The 25,877-nt window shown below is 27.6% G+C and overlaps 2 protein-coding genes across 6 annotated transcripts in view; both read left to right on the top strand.

Annotated features, from left to right (window-relative positions):
* LOC100213026 (beta-2 adrenergic receptor) overlaps positions 1-749 on the top strand; it is a 30,853-nt gene extending 30,104 nt beyond the window's left edge. For all 5 annotated transcript variants that reach the window (XM_065809998.1, XM_065810000.1, XM_065809997.1 and 2 more), the window contains exon 5: positions 22-749. In XM_065809998.1, the coding sequence (XP_065666070.1) occupies positions 22-269 (248 nt within the window). In that variant the 3' untranslated portion in view covers positions 270-749. The remainder of the gene's footprint in view (positions 1-21) is intronic.
* On the top strand, positions 706-25,588 carry LOC100204807 (prostaglandin E2 receptor EP3 subtype). Its single transcript, XM_065809995.1, has 7 exons — positions 706-846; positions 1,052-1,376; positions 10,863-11,371; positions 11,495-11,687; positions 11,911-12,222; positions 14,358-14,981; positions 25,354-25,588. Exons 2-6 carry the CDS (start codon positions 1,127-1,129, stop codon positions 14,948-14,950), a joined length of 1,857 nt encoding a protein of 618 aa, XP_065666067.1. The 5' UTR covers positions 706-846; positions 1,052-1,126; the 3' UTR covers positions 14,951-14,981; positions 25,354-25,588.
* Positions 25,589-25,877: the final 289 nt, after the last annotated feature.

The raw sequence follows: 25,877 nt of genomic DNA, 5'->3' as shown, positions 1-25,877 counted from the left end.
ATTTATAATTAATCTTTATAGATCCATGGAAGCGCAGAAGCACAGCTAAAAGGCGTAGGAGAACGCTACTTGATAAAAATGAACAAGAAACGGATAAGATAAATGATTCGGAGCTTTCCTTGCAAAATGCATCAACATCAGAATTTGAGAATGGACGATTTCGTCTTCCGTCTACGCTTGAAACCTATGACGATTTCCGAAAAAAACGCTTATCCGTACTTCGTGAAGATTCGGCGGTAAACAATGTTGACGAGTTATTGATTACCTGAAACTGAAATCGCTAGAAACACCGTTATAAACAAAAAAACAAACAATTAAAAACACAGGATATTTAGCAAAAACAAAACAAAAAATACAAAAATAAACAATTAACAGAAGAAATCTTTAAATAAACCTTTTTTTTCATTGGCAAAGTCTATTGTCAATAAAAATAAGTAACCTTCATCAAAAAGGAAAAGATTTTGCAACCATCTGTTTGCTATTTACAAATAGTTTTGTTATTGTTTGATTATCTTGTAAGACATTCTAATGAAAACATTTACTAAAGTCTTTAAGCTGAAAACTGAAAAATATGTTTCAACAAGTACAGTTTTATTGTCGAGTCTAACTGTTATTCGATAGTTCATTCAACTGTTACTCGATAGTATATCATTTATAGTTATTGTAATATTTATTCTTATGGAATTGCTATATTTATTTCAACACATTTAGTTAATTATATTCAAATGTAAACAAATTTAAGAAAAGAATTTTTGTTCTAATCATTGTTTGCGCGCCAACAACAGCTTGATGATTTACTTGGCACTTTTAAATAATATAAAATAGATAACTTACTACAATTACACGGCAAGTTTCTTTAATGTTGTAGAAATAGTTTAAATATATTTATTTTTTTACGTATCGTATTTAGGGTTTGTTTCGATGATAATGCTTTTGCAAAAACATAGTAATACAGTTGAATTAAAAATGTACAGTAGTACTGTAAAACAATAGAATTGTTTGAAAAAATACAAAATTAACTACTTTAAATCTTTTAAATTTTATTTTCCAGAACACAAGATACTCAAACAAATAAGTTAAGATTTAAAATGCAAGTTTTATTTTGCATCAACGTAAAGAGCAAAATATGAACGAATCGTCGAATAGTCGAGAAGCGTTTGGTATACACGACAACGCTCTTGGGGGAAGTTTGCTTGCTATAAATGTGTTTATTATACTTTTAAACTTGCTAGCCATAATTGTTATTTGGAGACTAAAGCATAAAAAAGCAATCGATATATACGTGTTAGCGTTAGCACTATCAGATTTTTGTAAAGGTTTAGTGCCTGTACCGATAACAGTGTATATTTATCTATCAGAGTGGCATCTTATTAACGGTAAGTAAAGTACTTAATTGACTTTTTAAGTATATGTATGTATATTTGTATGTATGCATATATGGGCAATACCGCGAGAAAGAGGAAAAATAAAAAAGTAAATGAAAACACATGATAAACTATTTAAAAGTACTTTTAAGCAAAAAAGTTTAAAAAAAATCATTTCATCATAGCATAGCATGGTTTTAAAGATGTAAGGGTTGTACAAACGTGTTTTGACGCTTATTTACAGTCCTGTTGTGAAGCGTTCAAAATCGTATCGTAAAACCATAATTGAGAACTTTGATAATGTTATAGTGCATTTTTTAAACATAATACACATGGTTATTAATTCCCATTTATTCTTTTTTTCGTTCGCTACATTTAGTCTGACAAAATTGATTTGTTTAGAAGTGGTAAAAAGTAAGCGTTCTGACCGTTTAGATTTGATTTTTGAAAAAAGTCAAAGACTTTAATGCTGTAATTTTATATACAAAATTATATGATAGTATTTCACATTTCTGGAAAGTTTCAAGCCATTACCATTTTCGGTACATTTTTGTATAGCTTAAAGAGTGTCGAATGTTACGATCGCCATTCTCGCGAATTGCCCACACACACACACACACACACACACACACACACACACACACACACACACACACACACACACACACACACTCACACACACACACACACACATATATATATATATATATATATATATATATATATATATATATATATGTTCTAAAAGAACAGAGCAATAATAAATTACTAAAAACACTTATCTAACTTTTGATTACTTCAACACTGTGTTTCACCATCAGCCGGTTCATCAGGAAGAAACTTTCTTCCTGATGAACCTACTGATAAGTGTTTTTAACCTAGATAAGTGTTTTTACTAATTTATATATATATATATATATATATATATATACATATATATATATATATATATATATATATATATATATATATATATATATATATATATATATATATATATATATATATATATATATATATATATATATAATAATTTATACTATATAATAAAAAAATTATACTCATTGGCGTCTTTTTGCTTATATTTTTAATAATAATTAGGCGGTGCTTAGTTCCTATTTGTCATAGAAAATTTTGCTGAAAACTGTGTTAAATCTTCTTATCGATTATCTTGTACTTAATATACGGAAAGAGTTAAGACATAAATATTTCAAAATGCATATCTTTCTAACTTGCCAGAATAATAATTATTTAGTTTATTCACCCAAGGTAGAAATTCTGGTATGTAGGCATTTGCAAGAGTTAAAAATCTAACCTGATGTATGTTATTTAAAAGTAATAAAATATTCACCCAAGGTTGAAATTCTGGTATGTAGGCATATGCGAGAACTAAAAATCTAACCTGATGTATGTTATTTATAAGTAATAAAAGAACTGTGATACGCAGACTCATAGAGTAAACATAGAACTCTTTAGAAAGTGGGAGTAAAAGAGCGCAGGTGTGTCCACGTTTTGATAATGTCAACATTTAAACCAAAAAAATTTAAAAAAATCCACAAATAAAATAAATAGAGGAGGAGTTTTCAAACTTTTATGAGATTTTTATCAAATGTAAGTTTTATAAAAATGCAAATATTTGTTTGAAAATATTTTTTTGAGTTAACGATTATTTTTTATTCTAATTGCTTTTATTCATAAAGTTTAAATTGCGTCTTGTGTTTTGATGATGAAACTTGGATAATTATTCTTTTCACAATTTTTCTCCAATGGAACTGTGTACCAAGGTTACTTTAATTGTAATGTTAGGAACAACAACAACAACAACAAAAATGAAAAAGGATAAATTCGATTAAAAAAAATTAAAACCATAAATGGAGCAAAAAATGTTTAACCTTTTTTTATTTTAAAAAACAGTTTTTTTATTACAAAACATAAGTTATTCAAATTCATTTTTTGCACAGATAATGCACGACTTACGGATCTCCAACGGATGCAAAACGTCCACAGGAATTCTGGATTAGTGATTTTTGAAGCGTAATATCTTTTCCAAAAAGTTTACAAGCTAATTATTTGACAATTTTTTATCAATTGTTTAAACTTTCGATTATTTAAAAGATATTTAAATTTTTTAAAGACTTTATCTAATCATTATTAAAGACTTTACCAAATATTGTAAAAAAATTTTTACCATTAAAATTTATTTTGTCACATTTTGTTCATATGTTCATATTTAAGCATTCAAATTGATAAATAAAAACAAGTGAACTAAATGAATAAATTTTGAAAAAATTGGCTGAAAAGTTTTTAGGCCATACTTTATTCAAATGCTCACATTTATGCGGTTTTATGCACAGTACATAAGTAGGTTATGCTTATGCAATAGACGTCAGTTACACCAATGGAGTAATACAAAATCCATATATTATTGCTTTCTCTTTTTAAGTTTGCACCATCATTAAATAAGATTATCTTTTAATTAAAGAAGGTCAACTTAATCCAATTTAATCCCCAAAAAAAAAAAAAAAATTATAAAAACAAACTTGACAGTTTATTTTTATAATTTTATTGTTATAAATCGTTCGATTTTCTGCTTTAATAAAAGTTAATATTAATTTTTGTTAAAAGTTAGATTGAAAAATGATGTAAATAGTTAAGTAATTAAAATTGTGACAAGATATTTAGCGAAAATTACTTTAACAAATCATAACTCTTGGCAGCCATTTTAATAATTGATTACATTAAAAATAAAAGCACTCGTTGGCAGTAGCCAATATTAGGAGGAGGGTATTCCCTTTTTTAACGTCCCTTTTATAAAATTATTTAACCACTTTATATATATATATATATATATATATATATATATATATATATATATATATATATATATATATATATATATTACCGTTAAAGAATGTTTATTTTGCATATATATTTATATAAATTATTGGCTGAAGCGAGAATAAGAAACATTTTGTCTTATCGCCAAGCCCCATACAAAAATATTTCTACATAACAGTAACATACAAATATGTATATAAAAATAAACTAGAAATGACATGAGAAATTTAAAATAACAAATAATTAAGTCGTGTTAAAATACTTACAATTGCTAAAATGTTTAAGAAATATATAAACAAAAATTTTTGAATAAAAAAATAAATTATAATAAAATAAAATTTTATAATTAACATAATTACTAGAGGTATTTTTAAAATCATCACTTAAATTTCATTGATAAAAATAAATCTGTTTTTTATATGATCGAGCTTACTTTGAAAGAAACAGTTAAAGTCGGAAAAATTAAGATCCCTGAACAGTAGAAATCGTTTAAATTGCTCTAATGCAGTCTTGTTTTTGTTGACAATATCTTGGAATTTTTTCCACAGATAAGGTCCGCAGTATTTAATTGAATAGTAAGTTAATTTTATATTATTTTTGAGAAGTGTTAACTTTATGCTATATAAACTTTTTTTGTTTAATTTTATTCGACAGATTCACATATCGCTGCGTTAATAGATTTAAACTAAACTCAAGGATGTGCAATATCCAAAAGATTTCTTGAATTTATAATATATATTTTTATTATATTTTATAACATTTAACAAGTATTTTCCGTTTCATTGATGACGCTATCTATTTCATCAATGATATCATCAATTTCATTAACAGTATTATTGGTACCTATGATACCATCAATTTTATCAATGATGTCACCGATTTTATTTATGATATTTTCACTGACATCCATTTCATTGACGACATAATCAATTTCGTTAAAAACATCATTAATTTCATCAATGTATTGATTTCATCAATGATATAATCGATTTTGTCAATGGTTCCAACTTTTTTTTTAACAGTGGTCAAATAATTCAGCGTTTAAAATTGAACTTGGTTTGCACGTTATCCAAGCAAACATTTTTTTAGTGGATTTGCAGTGGACCTATACAGGCATTTTTTGAGCGGTTCATTGGAGTTTTGCTCATTGATTACTTAGTGGAACATTAGTGGCAGCCGCTATAAATGGCCAGCCGGTAACTTTCCGACATGTTGATAGTGGCTAGTCATCGACTAGTTAATAGTCACATTGCTAGCTATGGCAACCACTAATGGTCCACTAAGTAACCAATGAGTGGACCACTCAAAATGTCTGTATAGGTCCACAGAATCTCTGCTATAGAATGTTTGCTGGGTAAATTAGGATCACTTTTTTTTTCGGATTTTCCTATTTCATTAATAGCATCATCGATTTCATTGATGACATCATTGATTTCATGGAAGACATCATTGATTTCATTTATGACATCATTGATTTCATTCATGACATCATTTATTTCATTGATGATATCATTGACCACATTAATGATGTCGATTCGATTAATGATTTTATTAATGTTCCAGGTATCTCTTCTAATAAATTAATAAACAGTTTCTGAAATTGAAAAGATATAAATTTAAAGTAATATTTAGTTTATAAATTAGAGTAGCGTTTATATTAAAGAATTAGATTTAAAGAACAAGATTTTTTAAAGATATTTTATTAGGAAATAAATTGAATTTCTAAATGATCATAAAAAATTATTAAATTATTGAATTTATTATTGATTAAATTAACAGTCTCCAGCTGATTGCCATACGGAGGCCATATACCAATATCCGCAGAAGACAAGTTCAACCCACTAATTAGCATCATAATCCACCGCCACGGACCAAGATACAGGGAAAAATATTAATTAAATTAGAAAGTAATTGAGTTTAAAAGATATTAAAGAAAAATACGGACCAATCATTTAAGAAGTACAAAAACTAAGAAGACTTTTTCATACTTTCGGACTAAAATATTTTAGAATGTGTTTCTAAATAAATCTCTTCACAAATTAAAACAACTCTAAAAAATTTATTTGTACAAAAAAAAAAAAAAAAAAAAAAAAATAAGAAGAAAAGAGTAAAAAAGTAATATTTGACATATCAATATAATTTGTGACCTATATGGACACTTAGCGGTTGATTGGATTTCGCTCATTAGTTACATACCAGACATATTATGGCAGCCGCTATAAATGGCAAGTTGATAACATTACGACATGTTAATAGTGACAAGCCATCGGCTAGCTACTTTTGACGGCTGCTACTAATTGTCACTAAACAAAACTTGCATTTTAACGCTTTGAAAATGCTTAATAATAGTAAAATCCTCATTATTAGCAGAGAACGTCGGTATATTTTTTGGTAAATCGGTCAACATAATTACAAAAGATATGCAATATCTGGTTTCAGTAATTGCTTCTCAAAAAAAAGAAGCTGTGACGCAGTGATAGTACACTTGTCCCAGAAATAAAGGATCCGTGGTTCTAACCCCGCCTCTTTGCAAGTTTTGCGACATCGGTAAGGAAGGAGGCGTGAGCTTTCAATTAAATGCTCATCCGCGGTGCTCTGTGATAAGACCGTTAGGACTTCTTAGAGCACCTTAAAAAAAGTAAATTTTTTTTTTTTAATGAGTTAAAACACAATGGTTAAATGAGTTAAAACAATTTGGTAAAATATCAGAGACGCAACCACAGTTGTAAAGTATCAGAGATGCTCCTTTATATCTTTCACAAAAAGATTTTGATCAAAGTATACATATTTTCCAAGAACTACTCCGAATTTTGATTAATACTTAGCACCCATATATGAAATGGTTGGTGATTTTTTGTTGCCAACGTTATTTGGAACCGACACGGCTTTTTAGAATAACATTAAGAAACTTTTTACATTAACTACACTTGATAGATGGGATTTGGTATACCTTACTAATTGATGAATTAACAGTTTTTATCACCTATAAAATGAACAAAAAATCACGTGCAAAAAATTTAACAGAGTTTTGTAAACAAAAAGTGGTAAAAGATCTCATAAAAATATAATTAAGCGACAGACTAAAGCATCGAACCGGAAAAATAGCCGCAGTTGATTCAATCCAGCAAAGTCTATGTTACGAAATATACAGCTAACAAGAAGCGAATGTGCAAATACATGGTTAAACGCCTTACCGCAAGAAAAGCAAGGTTTTGTTTTAAACAATGAATAATTTTGAGATGCTTATATATGCACTATGCTTACGGTAAAATTTTGATTTAAAAGATATTCCTCACAATTGTGAACGCGGAGAACCATTTAATGTAACTCATGTAAAAAAGGTGGCTTTATTTCAAAACGCCACAATAATAAAAGAAATTTGTTTACTATATTTCTTAACAGTGTGCATAAATATTCAAATAGAACCGCACCTCGTACCTCTTGATAATGAAAATTTTTATTTCCGTACAGCAAATAAAAATAACCAAATCCGTTTGGATATTAAAACAAACGGTTTTTTTTAAAAATGGACAGACTGCATTTTTTAACGTAAGAGTTACGCATGTCAATTCCAAAAATTTACAAAAATCTGGATACTACAATCTGGATTTTCAAAAAACAAAATAAAAAAAAGGAGCATGGTGAACAAGTGCGTAAAAATAAATACGGCAGCATGACAACTTTAGTATTGGGTACAAACGGAAGAATGGGTACGGAATTTCATAAGTTTGTTAAAATACCTGCAAAAAACTAGCTGAAAAATAAAATAAAAAGTACTTGATTGAAATGACGCGAGCAAAAACGAAGCTATCTTTCAAGATATTTTGATCAACTATTTTTTGTCTAAAAGGATTCAAAACACCGTGGGCCAAAACGAATGACTATATAATTCGAGTTGGTTTCAAGCTGGATGCAATAGAAGAAAGAATTTAAAAATTTCTTAGTATTTTTAATTTATATTTTTTTCATGTTTACATAAAGTTAGAACAAATTAAAAGTTTTTAATGCTCTTTGTGCATACTCACAGTATTTTTCAACAAATTTCCAAAAAATACAGGGGAATCGACTTTACGGTCAATTAAAAAAGTTAAACCACAAACAAATTTTGCTGGAAAAAATTTAAGTACAATAGTTTTAATTTTTCTTGAGTAACAGATATGCACGAGTATCAATGATGGTCAGTATTCAGGTGCCCACATCATCATTGATAATTTTTAGTTAAAAGATATACATTTTATTTTTTATACTTGAAATATTTGTACGGATGCTTGAATATTTATTAAAATTATTGACCACTTGGTTTGAAATAAACTAATAAACATTTTATTTAAATTAGATATAATTGTTATCAAAATCGTTATTAAAGATAAACAATTTAAATCAATTTTTTTCAAAAGCAAATGAACTGCTAACTGCAGAAAGGCAACAAGTCCACAAATCCTAGTTTTATAGGAAAGACAAAAAAGTGTTTTGTCCCGCTTTTTTTTCAAACTTAGGTTTGCCAATTTTTTAAAAGCTTTTCAAGGGTTAGCACAGGTCTAAAATATTTAAACAAAATTTTGAATGTTTATTTTGTTATAAGTGTTGAAAATTTTTTTAAACATGGACATGATCTCTAGAATCTCATTGACATGATTTTGATCATGGACATGATTTGCAGTAAACGAGATTTAAAAATGAAAAAGACCTGCTAAAAGCATGAAAAATACATTATTTGTGCAACAATATTGAAACAATGCTACTTTGTTGTTTTAATATCATAATATGATGCACAGTACTACCCCTGAACTTCATTTAATCAGTTGCTTGATTTTGTTGAATGGACACAAAAGTTAAGGGCCATGACGTTATTGTATTCCAAAATAAAAGCCTTTCTTCTAGAATATAAACAAAAGTTATTTTTATATCCACAATTTTTGAGTAGTTTTCTAGTAAAGTAGTTTTCTTGTTCTCTAGTAAAACTTAAGCCGCATAGTCATTGAAATCTTAAAATGATATTTTCTTCCAAGCAAACTTCCCAGGAATTTTTAAGAGAACTGTTAATCAGATCATTAACTTCATCAGTTTAATTATATCTCTCTTTCGTTAGTTGAAATCATGGTCATTAGGCATAAACGAATGTCTGCTAACAGAAATCATAAAATTTATTTTGTCAAACTTCTTAGTTTAACAAAGAGCCATTATAAGTCTACCATAGGTGTGGTTTTTGTTTTGAATAGCAAAGTTGTCACCAAAAAAGTTCAAAGTTTTAACTTTATTTGAAGTTTTGTTTTTAATGTACCACATTATTTTGTCCCACTGTTCAATGGTGTTTCAAGAGTCAAAAGTACTTTAGAACTATTGTTTACAGCAAAAGAAGAACAAGTTCTGGACGTGTCTGCAGTAAAAGTAAAAATCAAGCTGTGGCCGTGTCAATAAAAATGATGGCAGATGTTTGTTTTAAGATTTCATGGAGTGTCTACCCATTTAAAACTGATTTGTTCTAAAAGGTGACTTTTTGAATTTTAAGGGCTAGTTGTTTTTCTGCAGTTCATATATTAGTTAAACCTGCTTTCCTGGTTTTAAATCATGATACAACATTTGATTGAAAATACTTTTTTTATTTAAAAATTTAAAAATTAAGTAAATTTAAAAAAAATACTTCATTCGTGCATGTGATACTCCATTTTTGAAAGTGATACTCTATTCTAGTAACTTAGGGTGGAATGCAAGAAGCAAACATGATCAAGTTCGACTTAAACTTTACATTGTAACCAATAGCGGCAGAGTATTTTTTGAGGGGAAAACCCATACTCTGGCGCTATTGGTTACAATGTAAAGTTCTAGTCGAACTTGACTTAAGTTCGCTTCTTGCATTCCACCCTTAAAGTTTATAAAAAATTGGATTTTTGTAGTTATTTTTGACGTTTTAAATTTTGAATTTGTTAATATTTAAATTAATTTTAATGAGTTAAAATTTTATGTCAACGCGTCTTTAGTTTAAGGTCAAACATCTAACATGTATACGCTTTAAATTTTTAATTTTTTTTTAAGTACAGATTTAAGGTAGGTTTTTTGTTTGTTTGTTTTTAACGCAAAAGGTAAAGAGTTTAGTTCCAAAGTATTTTAATGCATTTAAACTTCCATCTTAATTATTATCAATTAATATTACTTTCAAAAACTATTTGATTTAAAGTTGGTTTAACGTTTAAAAAAGCTTAAAATTTAAAAAATGTTTTCGAATTTCAGTAAAACTTGAACGAATATTTTTATATCTTTTTTTCGTAAACTTTTTTAATTACCCTGTTTGATTAATATATTTGCTAATAATTTCAAACATACAATCTTAAATTTTTATGATTTAAATTCAATAAAACCTTTTTAATTTAAATAATAAAAATTCTAATCTATAAAAAAATTAGTTTGCTGAGGTGACTACAGTATGTCTGTATTTTAGGTTTTTTTACCCTGAAACTTTAGCTTGGGCTTTTTTCCCTGAAACCTTACCTTAGACTTATGCGTTCAATTACGATAAACGTTTAATTATTTAAAAAAAAAAAAAATTTAATGAATATCATTGTATAATTAACTGATTATAGGAAAAATTATTTTATATTACTGATTTTAGCTATTAATTATTGGTGAATGTTTTTTTTAGACAAATTTAAATATTTATTTCAGATAGTGATTTGTGTAATTTTTACGGCTGGATTGCATTTACAACAAATTCTGGATCAATGCTTATTCTAACTTTTATGGCGTTTGAGAGATATTTAGCTATTGTTAAACCTTTTACACATAGAAATTATGTAACCGAGAAAAATGTTAACTTATCTGTGTTAACTGCATTTGCTTTTACTGGATTGCATTCAGCTCTACCACTACTTGGGCTAGGTAGAATAGTTTCATATTTTAAAGGTGCTTATTGCCACTTTGACTACTCCAATCACTCTAGTGGTACGATTGCATACTCCCTTTTTATAGTGGTTTATGGCTTCAGTATGAATATTGTGGTATTAATCTCATATGTGATTGTCTTTTATAAAATAAGAAACCTTATACAACGTCATCGAAAAATGGCAAATAAAATTAAAAGAAAAGCCAAATGGAACTTAAAAACAGAAAAAATGTTTTCATATTTAACTGTTGTTCTAATGGTCATATTTTCGTTTACATGGCTTCCATTTCTTGTAAGATTTATTTCATAATTTGTTGCTGTATTATTACCTATTTGTTTTCTTTATTTTAAAAATATAACTACAACTATCATTTGTATTGCTTTTGTTTATAAATACAGCAAAGTTTATAAATAGATTGTTGTCCTTTCTGCTCTTCTGGGCGCAAAGAATCAATTAGAAAAATTAGATTTGTTTGCAATGAGAGTGGCAGTGCTAAACTCTATGTTAAATCCTATTGCATATGCTACTTTATGCAAGCCCTACCGAAATGGAGTGGTATCTTTATTTCGAAAATGTTGCGCAAAAAAGGGATATATAAATCCAGAGGGTAAAAGCTCTTATTTTATACAAAGTTTTTTCTTTGATATACCATATTATATATATATATATATATATATAAAAAAGTAAACTAACAATTATTTTGACATTTATTAACTGAAAGTTTTATTTATATATTAAATAACAGATTTTATAAAAAATAATTTGCCGAATTTTGCTTCCGTAGTTTATCTAAAAAAACTAAATTAAGTATATCATATTTAATTTAATAGAAAAAGATCCATGGACACGCATTGACAGCGTTACTAGAAAAAGAAATGTTAGAACAGAAACAATTTCGTCACTGTCAGAAGATTTGACGCCAGATGCTGAAAAATTTGGGGCAACAAACCGATCTCGATTACCATCGGAACTTGAAGAAAATGAAAAACAGCGGCTGATGTCAAAAAAACGAGAAAAACTGATAAAGTTTCAGGAGGAGCTCAAAAAAGTAACTGAAGATAGTGAAAGTACACCTACATTGTTAAGAAGTTACGGTAAAGAAACAAAAATGGCAAATGATTCCGATAGTTCTGTTACCGCTGGTAAGTAAAGTGTCATTGCATGGGTACATTGGCGTGAATGATTCCTTTATGTATTGTGTGTGTGTATATATACATATATATATATATATATATATATATATATATATATATATATATATATATATATATATATATATATATATATATATATATATATATATATATATATATATATATATTATATATATATATATATATATATATATATATATATATATATATATATTTATATATATATAATATAGAATGTACAACGTTGTTTTATGAATCCAGTGGCTCTTTTTATTTATTTATTTTGTTTATTTACTGGCTTAATTAATTTAACTCAAGTACTAAACCAACCAACCTTAGACAACCCGACTTTTAAAATATTGGATAACAATGAAACGGGATGCTGAATAAGTGTGCATTTAATAACTGCGAACTGTCATGGGTACAAAAACAGTTGCAAAAAGTGGCATAAGTGTGAACTAGCGTAAGAGCAAATTAACATAAATGCGACGAAAGAATTTAAAAAGTAGTTGCAAAAACTGACATAAGTGCAAGTTTGCATAAGTGCAAATTGGCATAATAGCCCCGAAAGATTTTGAAAAAATTGATGAAAGTGCGAATTAAAAATCTCCATAAATACTAGTTATAAATTGACATTTGCAAACTTTCGTATGTGTACTAAAAGAATTTGCATAAAATTTTTTTAGTGCACCGAAAGATTTTGTATAAATGTGAACTGGCATAAAGATCGACATTTATTGCCAATGTTTGGATGTTCTTATTGGTGCACTTGTGCAAGTTTTTGCAAAAGTTTTGCACTTATGGCAATTAGCACATACACAAGTTCGCACTTACGTCAGGTGGCTCTTACGTCATTTCGCACTTATACAAGTTTATAACAGATTCACTGTTAAAATTAAAATTCGCGCTTTATCGTAGGCCCCCAATGAGAACTAATTACAAATTTTTTCCAAAAAAAGTTTTTTTAGAGAGTAGAGTAAAAAAACAGTAAAAAAGTAAAGTAAGAAGGGATTAAATTTTAATTCATTTGAAGTTGATTATGTGCCAAAGAAAAAAAGAGAACCTGAGGTGATGAATAAAACAAGTGTTATTTATTAGGGATCGTCGATAAAGTACGTACGCTCGGATGGGGGAGAAGGGATCTGCAATGGGCGTTTATGAGATGGGGGGGGGGGGGAATGGGTCATTTATAAAATTAAGGTTACACTAAATTAAAAAAATATCATAAAATCTTGGGAAGGTAGGTTAAAAGCGTAGGTGCTTTTAGGGAGGGGGAGGGTACTCAAAAAAAAATATATCAAAATGCAGTGTAGAGGGGGGAATAGGATCAATATAAAAGCGCACGTGTTTTATGGACGACCCCTTATTTCCAATAAAAAAATCATGATACGCTCAAAAAACATAACATCTCGAGGTTTTTTCAGTGATATTTGCAGTTAACTATTACAATTAGAATTCTATTTACCCAACAGTGTTTGTTATTTCACCAAATCGTGTTCCGAATTACTCCAGGCGCAGGATGATTCCGAGTAACAAAGAGTCTTTTTTACCCTAAATTTTTATTTTATAATAAGATTTATAAAAACAGTTTTTCAAAGTTTGTGAATGATTAATTAGAATAAATGGTAAGTTATAAATATGACAAGTTTTATACACCTATACGGTAACGCAAATTAAAACGGTTGTCTATAATTTGCGTTATCGTTCGCCAGTAACTTATTCTCCCCTACATATTTATATAAACTAAAATTAGACGACTAATTAATAAGAAATCAAATAGATAGTAAAAATTTTAAGCTTAATGTTTTTTTTTTGTCCATTATTTATAAAACTAATTTGTAAATTTTTGATAATTCATTTTATATTAAACAACAAGACAAACAAAACAACAACAAAAAAACAACAACATTAGATTCTCAAATAGACGCAGGTTTCTGGTGTACATTGGAAAGTTTCTTGGATCCATCTTTATTTAATCATTTTTCATTTAAATATCATTTTTCAGTTAAGTTTACAAAGTTCCATCATTTTTATGTTAAATTTAATTTAGAAAAAGAAGCAACTATCAAATCTAATTTTAAAACTACATAACTAAAAACTAATAGAAGAAAATTTATTTTTAGTTTCGTTAAGCACTTGCGAAGAAGAAAGCGAACATCACGGTAGTTTCACTCGTAATAACAAAAGTTACAAAAAAAATATTTCAAAGCAGCAGATGCAATCGAATGAAAATATTACGCAGAGTGTTCATTTGACACTTAACAAACTAGAGTGTGTTTCTACGCATGAAGAAAATAAACTTCTTGGTAAATCATTCCTTAAAGAGACAGCTGTGACAAACGACGAAAGTACTATGACATTAGATAATAATAAGAAAATCATCGAATCGAATAAATATAATGTAAAATATAATAGTAAAAAAAAAAAAGATGTGAAAGTAGAAATAAAAAGCAACGGTGAAGAGAGTTTGTCTACAAAAAAAATAAGATGTCGAACAACAAAGGAAGTTAAAGAAGAACATATAAACGAAAATTTTAGAAAATTTAAAATATCAAATATCGAAAAAGAGAGAAAAGAAAAAAAGAGTTTTGAAAAGAAATCTTATTCAGAAAATAAAAGATTCGAATATTTTATAAAAAAACATACAAAGAGTTTTCAAAAAAGTAATGATGAAAACGTAAGAACACTTTCTATTTCAAAGGTATTTGATACTTGAAACTGACTTCACATCGGGATTTCAAAATTGGGTGAATATCTTTTTCTTTTTCTAAATTTCATTGATAAAATATATTTATTTATTGACTATATCGTTAAAATATAGCTTAGATACTATTTAAAATATATCTCAAAATGGCATCATGGCTACTAGTTTTTATAATTTGATGTAAGCTATCCCTTGCAACTAAAGGTAACATACTCTTGTTTATTATAAAACAACTAATAAATGGTGTTTAAAAAAGTGTTCTAAAGATAGAACTTAGTCGGTAAAGGTGAACTACGTTTCCTGATAACATTAGTAACAACCGCTGTACAATAATAAGCTCAAACCTCTGTAGCCTCACTTTAACCTTATAATTACACTGGGAGGAAAGTTTAAACGGTTTAAAATTTCCGCGAAGTTTAACCCATTAATTTAAAAACTCTACAACAGCATAAAATTATAGAGTAGGGAAGGGATGCAATTCTAAACCCATACACAATTTTATTAGTTTATTGGCAAGCTGGTATTGACGATAAAAAGTCTAATCTTAACAATTTTCAACCCTTTCTTTATTTTTTCATTCATTTTTTCAGCCGTACAAATATTCACTAGTTTTTTGTTTTTTTTTATCTTCGCTACCAACAAGGCTGCAAGCAACCACTAATTAAAGTTGAAAGTTACTGGAAGAGAAAAGATGAAGATAACAATTGACAGACAACTTAAAGGATTGCAAATTATATGAATCAAGAAAACAAGATGAAAGAAGCGAGTTTCAAAGAACTGATGTTTGAGGCAAAAAACTTGACGAATAAGAGTTTTTGGATCACTTAGGAAGCAACATTACGACGATGTGATAATGGTTGAAGGTTGGCTGCAAGAGCAGGTCCAACTAAGTTTACAATGCGTTTTTGCACCTTGTCTAAAAGAGAAAAGGCATCATTACAAGATCCGCCCCAGATATGACAACAGTATTCCATACAAGGCCGGATTTGAGATTTATGGAGATAGAGAATAGAATTCGAAGTAATAAAGTGACGAGCTCGATAAAGAGATGCAACCTTAGCAGATGCTAATTTTGCAACTGATTTGGTATATGATTTCCAAGAAAGATCGGAAGTAAGAGTTAGTTCTAGGAGATGAAGGGTAGATGACTCATAAATATAGGAAGATCTAAATTATTGCGATAACGATTAATTGAAAAAAATTGAGTTTTATCTGAATTAAAGTTTACCAGCCACCGTGAGCCCCATGTTGTAGCAGAAGTGATATCCTTTTCAAGTTCAAATGTCCCCTCCGAGCAATCAGAGAGTGTTGGCTTCTTATCATGACAAGAATAAATGGTAGTATCATCAGCAAACAATGCCATCTTAGATGTCTGAATATCTGGAAGATCGTTTATGTAAATTAAAAAGAGTATAGGGCCAAGGATAGAATCTTGACAAACCCCTGAAGATACAGAATAAGAAGAAGAGTGCTGTCCATCGAGGACAACTTTCATACTACGATTGGAAAGAAAAGATTCAATAATCTTAAAGATGTTACCGGAAACACCGTAAGAAGAAAGCCTATGGAGAAGTTCTGTGTTTTATAATATATATATAAAGATGGCAAGGACGAGAAGAAGACAGATTTTTCTTATCACCAAGTTCTTGTTTTTTCTTGACATTTATATAAATACCTTGTAACATTAAAAATTAAAAATGAGAAAAAAAAAACAAAATGTTTCAAAGAATTTATATAGAATACAAAACAGTTTAATAAAGTCTTTCAAAGTTATTTTTAATAAAAGTTCAGGAAGTAATTTAATCACAATAACTTAAAGGTTAACTTACGGTCTATATATATATATATATTATATATATATATATATATATATATATATATATATATATATATATTATATATATATATATATATATATATATATATATATATATATATATATATATATATATATATATATATATATATATATATATATATACATATAAATTTACAATCAAAGATATTTATTCATCAAAAAGAAGTTTAAAAAAATTAACATTGAAAATAAGAAAAACTCAAATTCAAAGAAGATTACTTTTTTTTCTCACTCTCTCATTTAAGAAAAAATTTAAATTATCATTATTAAAATCTATAAATGCTGTAAATCTTTGTAATTACTTTTTTATAACATAATCAACTATAATGTATATAATTAAAGACTTTATATCTTTCCAAACAAATAAAGTATATAATAATAGAAAATTTTCAAATATAATATTTTTATAGATAGTTTTAAAAACAATTCTCTGTTTGTTCATTGTTTAAAAATAATAGTTATCGTTTTAATTTAAATTGTTCAAGAGTTGTAAGTGTTTTTACTTAATTACTAATTATCTTATTCCATCCATTAGGTCCTCTCATAGTTATTGAGAAGTTGGTGGACTCATATATAGTTTTAAGTTGAACAAAGTTGTTACTTGAATATTTAGGGTGGAATGCAAGAAGCGAACTTGAATCAAGTTCGACTTGAACTTTACATTGTAACCAAAAGCAGCAGAGTATGGGTTTTCCCTTCAAAAAATACTCTGCCGCTATTGGTTACAATGTAAAGTCGAACTTGACTCAAGTTCGCTTCTTGCATTCCACCCTTAGTCATGTATTTTTGTTGAATTTTATTAAATAATGATTTGAAGTTATTTGGTGTGTATTATTATTAGTTTTATTTATAAAAGTTAGAAGACGATATATATTTATTTGGCACAAATTTCTAGACTGTTAAACAATGGTCTTAAATGTGAGAGTGTGCATTTGATAATAATCTAATTGCATATTTTTGTTTGCTAATTAGCTTTTTTGTCTTTTAGTTTTATTGGTGCTGCATTAAGCAATGTTTGCAAAATTAAGATAGGAATGAATAAACTAGTAATATATGTATTTCAAACATGATTGATCTAAGTATGGTTTTTCTTTATAGAGTAATCATACATTTTTAGAAATTTTATTTTCGATCATGTTTAGGTAGTCATTCCAATTTATGTTTTCATCTAGAATTACACCGAGAAATTTCATTAAACATTCTCTGTTTACGATGTATTCTCCAATAATAAGTTTTGGAAGTGCAAGAAGGATTTTATCTTGTTTATGAAGGCGATGAAAAATAGTGTACTTAGTTTTAGTTAAATTAGTTGAAATTATATTCATATTTAACCATTCGGTTAGTTTTAGAAGTTGACCATTTTAAATACTGTTGTTATATCACTATGAGAATAAAATAAATTTGTGTCATAAGATAGAATCTAGAATATTAGAGACTTTGCTTAAATCATTTATGAAGATTAAAAATAAGTGGTCCTAATATAGATCCTTGAGGATCGCCGCAAGTAATTGTCATATTGTTAGTTTTTTCATTGCCGAATGAAATATATTGTTTTCTATTAGATAAGTAGCTTTTAAACCAAGCTGCGTTTATACTTTTAATTCCGCAGTTTTCTAGTTTTTTTAATTAAAATACTATGATAAAGAGATTCGAACGCCTTATTAAAATCTATGAAAACTATAAAAACTCCTAAAGTGAACTTGTTTTTGTCAAAACCTTGAAAAATAATATGAATGAGATGAAGAATTGCATGATCAGTGGAGTGTCCTGTTTTGAAGCCAAGTTTATTGTTATAAAAAATATTATTTTTTTCTAAAATTGTGTATAGTTTATACATAATGTGTTCTAGTATTTTCGAGACGCAAGGAAGAATGGAAATAGGTCAATAGTTAGAAATATTAGTATCATTTCCAGGTTCAAAAACTGGTATTACCTTGCAATTTTAAGTTTTTTTGAAAAGATTCCTTGTTCAAACGAAAGATTAAATATATGCAAAAGAATTTTTTTTTAATTACAACATTACTGCTAACATTATCAAATCCTTGTGCTATGTTTAATTTTAATAAACGCACAGCATCTAATAACTCTTTTTCAGTTAACTCGGCATTTTCATTAATTGATTTGCTAGGAATCAAGTATTTCTCCTTGTTAAACTCACTGTGTTTTAATTTTGACGCTAAATTTAAACCTTCATTGACAAACACCTCATTAAATGTTTTAGAAATCATAGATTCTTTTGTAATATCTTGATGATGATAATTTAGTTTTTTTGGAAAACCATTTATCTTAAGCGTTTTTTTTTTCCAACTACTTCCTGAATGACTTGCCACGTTTTTTGAGTATCGTCTTTGAATTTTATTATTTTATTTGAATAGTATAATTTCTTTGAAAGTTTTATAATTGATTCGAAGTGACCTTTATATTTTTTATACCTTCATTCATTTTCAAATGTTCTTTTTTTAGAAATACTTCATACAATCATATTTTTTTGTTGTTGATGATTTTATTACTCCTGGTGTAATCCAAGGGTTTATAAATGTTTTAGTTTTTATAATTTTAGATTTAATAATTTCCACCGGGAAAGCTTTATCATAGTGTTTTTTGAATATCCGAAGAAAACTGTTATAAGCAGTATCTGCGATTTGAATTTGTAAAAATTCGTCCCAGTTTTAAAAAAAATAGAGAATCATTAAAAAGTTCCATAAAAATGTCATTATATATTCGATTTGTAATTTTTTTGAGGGGTGTGTTGAGGGTTGAGGGGTGTGTTTGACACCTTTAAGAGCAATTATAAATATTTGGAAATAATCCGATATATCAGATATTATTCCAGTTTTTATTTTGCTATTTTTATATTCATTAATTTTATTTGATCAATTGAGGTTGAGCAATTTCTAGTAAATCGGGTTGGTTTATTTATTGTTGGAATGAATCCATTTTGAAATATGATGTTCATAACATTTTTTACATTTTTATTTGTGTCGTCATGAAGCACATCATAATTAAAAATAAGACACGTTTGCCACATAAAACTTTGTTTTTAATCAATTTTTTAAAGTGTTTTTCAAAAAATTTGTTATTACCAGATGGAGGTCTGTACACAACATGTACAATGACGTTTTTAGTGATTTTATTTATAACTTCGATCGTTAATAATTCACAATCATTACTAATTACACTAAATTCGGTTAGCGGTTTAAAATTTAAAGAGTTGTAGATAAAAATACATACTCCTCTACCTATTGTCTCAGAATTTCTGACTTGATGAATAGTTTTGTAGTTAAAAATTTGAATCTTTTTCAGCTTGTTTATCTCGACACCAGGTCTCTTTTTTTGAAAGCTCCTAATATTTAAGTGTAAAATAGAGAATGCGTTAATATCTATACTAGCAGTAAGATTAGGAATATTAGAATCATTATATGAAGGGCATATGTTGCTAATTATTTCATCAGTGTTAAAAAAACACCGGACTTTCCGGTCCAACAAGACATAATTAGCATAAAAAACATAATTAGCTAAAACTTTAAAAATACTTTTTATTTTATTAACAATATTAAATGCCGACTATATTCCTTAACCGACTATATGTTAAAAATGGCCTTCTTAAGGGGGAGGGAAATGTCACCAATAGCTAAGTTTGTATCTAAAGTCTAACAATGACAATCAAGTTCTAGATTTTTGAGCCTATGAGCAAAAAACGGATGCCCTGTAATATTATGTAACATACTTGGAGTTATTTTTACAACATAATTAATTAGGAGCTTGAAGTTCAGATTAAAGTATCTGAGTTTTAACCCTTAATTAATTATGTTGTTTTTATTATCAGTCTTTAATGAGTATAAAAAAAATTAATAAAAAATATGCAACATAAAAGTACGAAATTATAAAACATCATGGTATTTTTAAAGCAAATAAAAAGTATTAATAAAAACTGTTCTGTTACAAAGAGTCTTATTGTTACACAAACTAGTGACTTATAGTATTTCGCCCTGCTTTGGCTCTTTTGGTCTTTTTTTTTTTGGTCTTTGTAATGCCTTTGCAGAAGAAGTTATCGCAAAAAACTGCAAAACACAAAAAAACAAAAATATAATTGACCAGTCGTTAAAATTGTGGTCTGTTACAATACAAAGATGTCTTCAAATTTAGTAACTAATTATGAAGTTAGCTTATCTCAGTAAAATTTGACGATTCTACAAAAACCACACCTTTTTTAGAATAAATTTGGTGTTTCCTGTTAGCAGACGTTCGTTGATGTCTATTGCCATGGTTTTGAAATTATATGGTGAAAACTGAGAAAAGTAGAGAGATATTATAAAGCTGATGAAGTAATTGATCTGATTAACACTTTTATAAAAAATTACTGGGAAGTTTACTGTGAAGAAGATGGCATTTAAAGAGTTCATTGAGTATAGGGCGTGGGCCCAAGTCTTACTAAAAAATAAGTTTAAGCACTGACTGATTTACTGCAACAAGAGATCATGTCCATGCTTAAAAAAATTTTCTACATTTATAAAAAAATAAACTTTAAAAATTATTTCTAAATCTCTTGAGTTTTTCATTTTTTTACAAGAAAAAAAAAGATCATTCATTTTAAATCCTTATTTAAATCATAGATCAGCCATTTTAAGTTCGTATTTAAAACTGTTATATTTCTGATCATAGTAGATTTTCTCACGCATCACTTTTGTGACTTAAGTACTTTTAGCACTGAAATATTCAATTTTTCTAAACTTTTAACTCTTGTTTGCAATGTTTAATTGCTTATGACGTTCTGAATTAATGAATAGATTTTTTTTTCTTGAAAAATGACGTATTTTAATTTCGTTCTTTTTCCAACTATATTACACTTTTTTACCTAAGTGGTCATCCATAAATGATGTCAGCAAATAGAGAGAGGGAAGGTGGGGGGTGGGGAAAGGGGTGCTAAAAGGTTTGACAATATTTGAAAATTTTTTAGTTGTTGTTTTTTTACATTCTTAATGTTGTTGTTTTTGCTTTTTTTAATAAAAAGTATAACAATGAAACTAAATTTATTTTTTTATGAACGAATTTTGCTTTGTATAAAATACCTATACTATTTGAAGCTTTACTGCATAGGTTAACAATATGGTGTTTTGACGTAAGCAATTAATCAATATGAACTCCTGAATATTTTTCATTAAAGTGGCGGATTTATAGGGGGGGGGGGTAGAAGTGGAGCATGTGCAGTAGCCCTCCCCCCCTCTCTTTGGGACTTTTTACAGAAATATTTATTTGTTAATTGACTATTATACAGACTTGGAATATTATACTGACGAATGAAATTGACTATTATACGTAATTATATGTATATGAACTTGGTTATTACACTAAAGTACAAAAAATTAAAAAAGAAAGTTACTTACAAATTAAAATATGCGGACTTTTTTTTTAAAGACCTTTTTAACCCCCTCCTTGGCGAGTGACAAAACCCATCCCTATTTTGTTATAACTCTTTTTATTAGCGTACCAAGTAACACAACATTAAAAGTATTTGCCAGATCAATGAAAAGACTCAGAGTAAACTATTAGTTTTTAATGATTCAAATACTTTGTGTAAATTTAAAATACGCGTGATCAGTAGATATATTTTTTTGGAAACTGTATTTATTGCTGGACGTTAAAATTTTTTGTTTTATTATTCAAGATTATTTTTTTGTAAAAATAGAAAAGAGTGTGTAAAAAACTGCAAAAAAATGATAATAGTTACAAATGCGGCAAAGTGTAAAATTAAACCCAATTTGACATTTTAGATACCCATTGCAAAAAAAGTAAGTTAAGTTTAAATAATTTAAACAAAGTTTAAATATTGACAATATTTTAATATATTTTAATAAATATCTTTTATATATATATATAAAATAATAGGATAAATTAAAATTTGTTGAGCTGTATGAAGGTTTTATTCTAAACTTAAGCCTTCATGAAATAGATTTAAACATGTAGAAAAATATACTCAACATCGAGAGCTACTCTGTAGCTGCTTTTAATGGAAGAAAAGTTTAATTTAGCGTTAATTTTTTCATGCTTCTCTAGATCAAGATGAAAAATTATTCAATTTTTGTTGGATTATGCACCATACCAAATGGCTCTACTCAGAAAATAGTACGCTTACTCAGAAAATAGTACCATACCAAATGGCTCTACTCAGAAAATAATACGCTTGGTTTCTGTTGGGTGTTTAAAACTTTCTAAAACAAAATAAGTAATACGTGTCAAAAATGGTTTACATTCCGTGAAATTAACTATTAAAATTTACCAAAAATACCAGTTAGAATATTAATGGTTTCACTGTTACGGAAACGTAGTATTGTATTATACTAAGTTTTCGTAAAGAATGTTAAACCAGTGATTGAAACACATTTGACATAAAAACCTCAAAAAACACGTGTTAAACTCGCTCGGTAAATAAACTTTTGCCTGGATTGTGACAAACACGTATCTATAAAGGTATTAGTTTCACAAGTATATACATTAATGCTGTAAATTTTTTTAAACGTTTTTTTTGTTTTAAAGTTTGCTTAAATTATTTAAAATTTAATATATAAATTTTGCGTCAATAAGATGCATTCTTCGTATTTCATTCAAAATTTTTACTGCACTACGCCTCATCCTTCCTCGGGAAGGCTCTAAATAGATAAATACAATAAATGAATACAATAGATAAATACAATTTTAGTTTTTTTTTGCTATTATCAGATATAATTTTCTCAGTTCTATGAGGTTTTACTCCGACAAAGTTTCTTTGAATTTGAAGTTTATTTTTCAACATTTCATTTGATGTTTTCTTTTCAAATATACCTTTAGATTTATTTCAAAGTTACCTTTTTACATTCAAAATTTTCAACATTTCTTTTAGCATTTTTTTTTTTGGTATTCCACCATGTTCATTGAAGAAATTGAGAGTAACTACAGTTTCCCACTGGCGCCAGATTCGCTAATATTTTAGTGGGCAAAACAACCTTTACTTGTTGACATTATTGATATAACTTACTAGATAAAATGTTAACTATTTTTTCTGATATTTTTCTGATTTTTTCTGATAGATTTTCTGATGCATACGATTTTATATTAATATTAAGCATAAACCTATTTTTATTTATTGTTTTTACAATCAAAACCATAAATCTAATTTTTTGTGTAGTTTTCTTTCGAACGCCGCGTAGTTATTTTAATTTAAAGTTAACCGATCACATTTAACTTTTAACAAAAATTATCCAACGATATTGTTTCATGTCATAACGTCATAAACAATTGAAGCATTGCAAATAAAAGGTGGAAGTTTGAAAATTCGCAATTTTTAGATTTATTTTTTGTTGTGACTTTTAAACGACTGAAAATAAATTTCTAGATTAGAATTGAATTAATAAATGTCTAAATAAGAATTGGCAGTATTTTTGTCGGATTTACAAAAAGTTCTTTTATATTTCTATATTTAGAATATAGCAATATACTTTTAAATCCAGCATAAATACTACAACACAAATTAAAATCCTTGAGAGGATTTTAATTTGTGTTGTAGTATTTATACTACAAACCTATAGCTAAACGGGGAAGCAAAAGATAAGGTTTAACCAAGTAGTAGAGATTGTCTAAAACTTTGATATTTATAACTAATATGGAGGTATTCAAAAAACGATTACTTTACGTAGATCATAACTTTTGTTATGATTACTAGTTGATACTTGGAACAGTTGTTATAAACTTATCCAGTCAACTTTTACGAGAGTATTCCATTTTGATTACAGCGAAGCTTTCAAACTACATTTCAAAAATTTCCTTTTTCAATGCAAAGGCGCCATTTTGACTTGCCGCTAAAACAAAGACTATACTACGATTTTATACGATTTTTTCTTCCGTTTTCCCTCCATTCTATTATACCTTCTTGGTTATATTAATAAATGTTTTTCATAAAAATATTTACTCTAGACTTTGCAATTTTTTTAAAGTTTGAGTTCTTTTTGCACAGCTACCTCCTCAGCATGATAATAAAATAAAATGATAATAATCTAGTTGATTTAAGAGACCAAACTGGTCGTTATTTTAAACGTCAATTTAGCTGGTCGTTGTTTTAAACGTCTAAAATAAGCTACATTTCTTCTGTATATATATTCTTATATTGTACAATCTTATTATCATAAAACGCAAATGTTTTTATTGAATATATTAAATACATAAAAAAGTTAATATTAGAATGTCCAAAAAAAATAAGTAGTAACTGTTCATCCTTGGTTGCGTTTTTAAGACGCTATCAACACCATCGCTGTGTGTGTGTGTGTGTGTTTGTGTGTGTGTGTGTGTGTGTGTGTGTGTGTGTGTGTGTGTGTGTGTGTGTGAGAGTGAGTATGTATGTATGTATGTATGTATGTATGTATGTATGTATGTATGTATGTATGTATGTATGTATGTATGTATGTATGTATGTATGTATGTATGTATGTATGTATGTATGTATGTATGTATGTATGTATGTATGTATGTATGTGTGTGTTTGCGTGTGTGCGTGTTATAACTAAATTTATTTTCTATTTTCTTATAGGAGAAAAAGAATTTTGATAAAAGTTTCGCCTAATACAAGCAGCTGCCATTAGAGTATTCGACTATTCGAGGCAAGAGGCAGTATTCGACTATTCAATGCAAAAGACAGTAAATAAATTTACTGAAATTGATTTTGTTATAAACATTTAAAAAATATAATTTTTTATATTATTTATATTTATTTTCCTTTCTATGAAGGTTTTGAAATTAGAAAATATTTTATACGCTTAACGCAACTAGAATCTTTTTTTTTTATCAAGTTGATCCAAGAAGTTCTAATGATTTTGTCATTAAAGTATGAAGGAAGAGCATTTAAAATGAAACTGAACGCCGGTTTCATTACAAATGTCGCTAATAACGCTGCAGTGGTCATCAAACTTCAGACCTCTTAATTCTGAAACCAACACTCTAACAACTACACCACGGTTTCTCAAGTTTTAAAAAAAAATTACCTTAAACATTTAGCTAAATCTTATTGTTTAGTATTAAAGCAAATATGTTGATTGCGGACCACCATCTGAAATG

This window comes from Hydra vulgaris, chromosome 11 (genome assembly GCF_038396675.1).
Source record: "Hydra vulgaris chromosome 11, alternate assembly HydraT2T_AEP".
NCBI classification, from domain to species: Eukaryota; Metazoa; Cnidaria; class Hydrozoa; order Anthoathecata; family Hydridae; genus Hydra; species Hydra vulgaris.
Note: the sequence above shows the minus strand (reverse complement) of the source record. Positions and strands in the feature narration are given on the sequence as shown.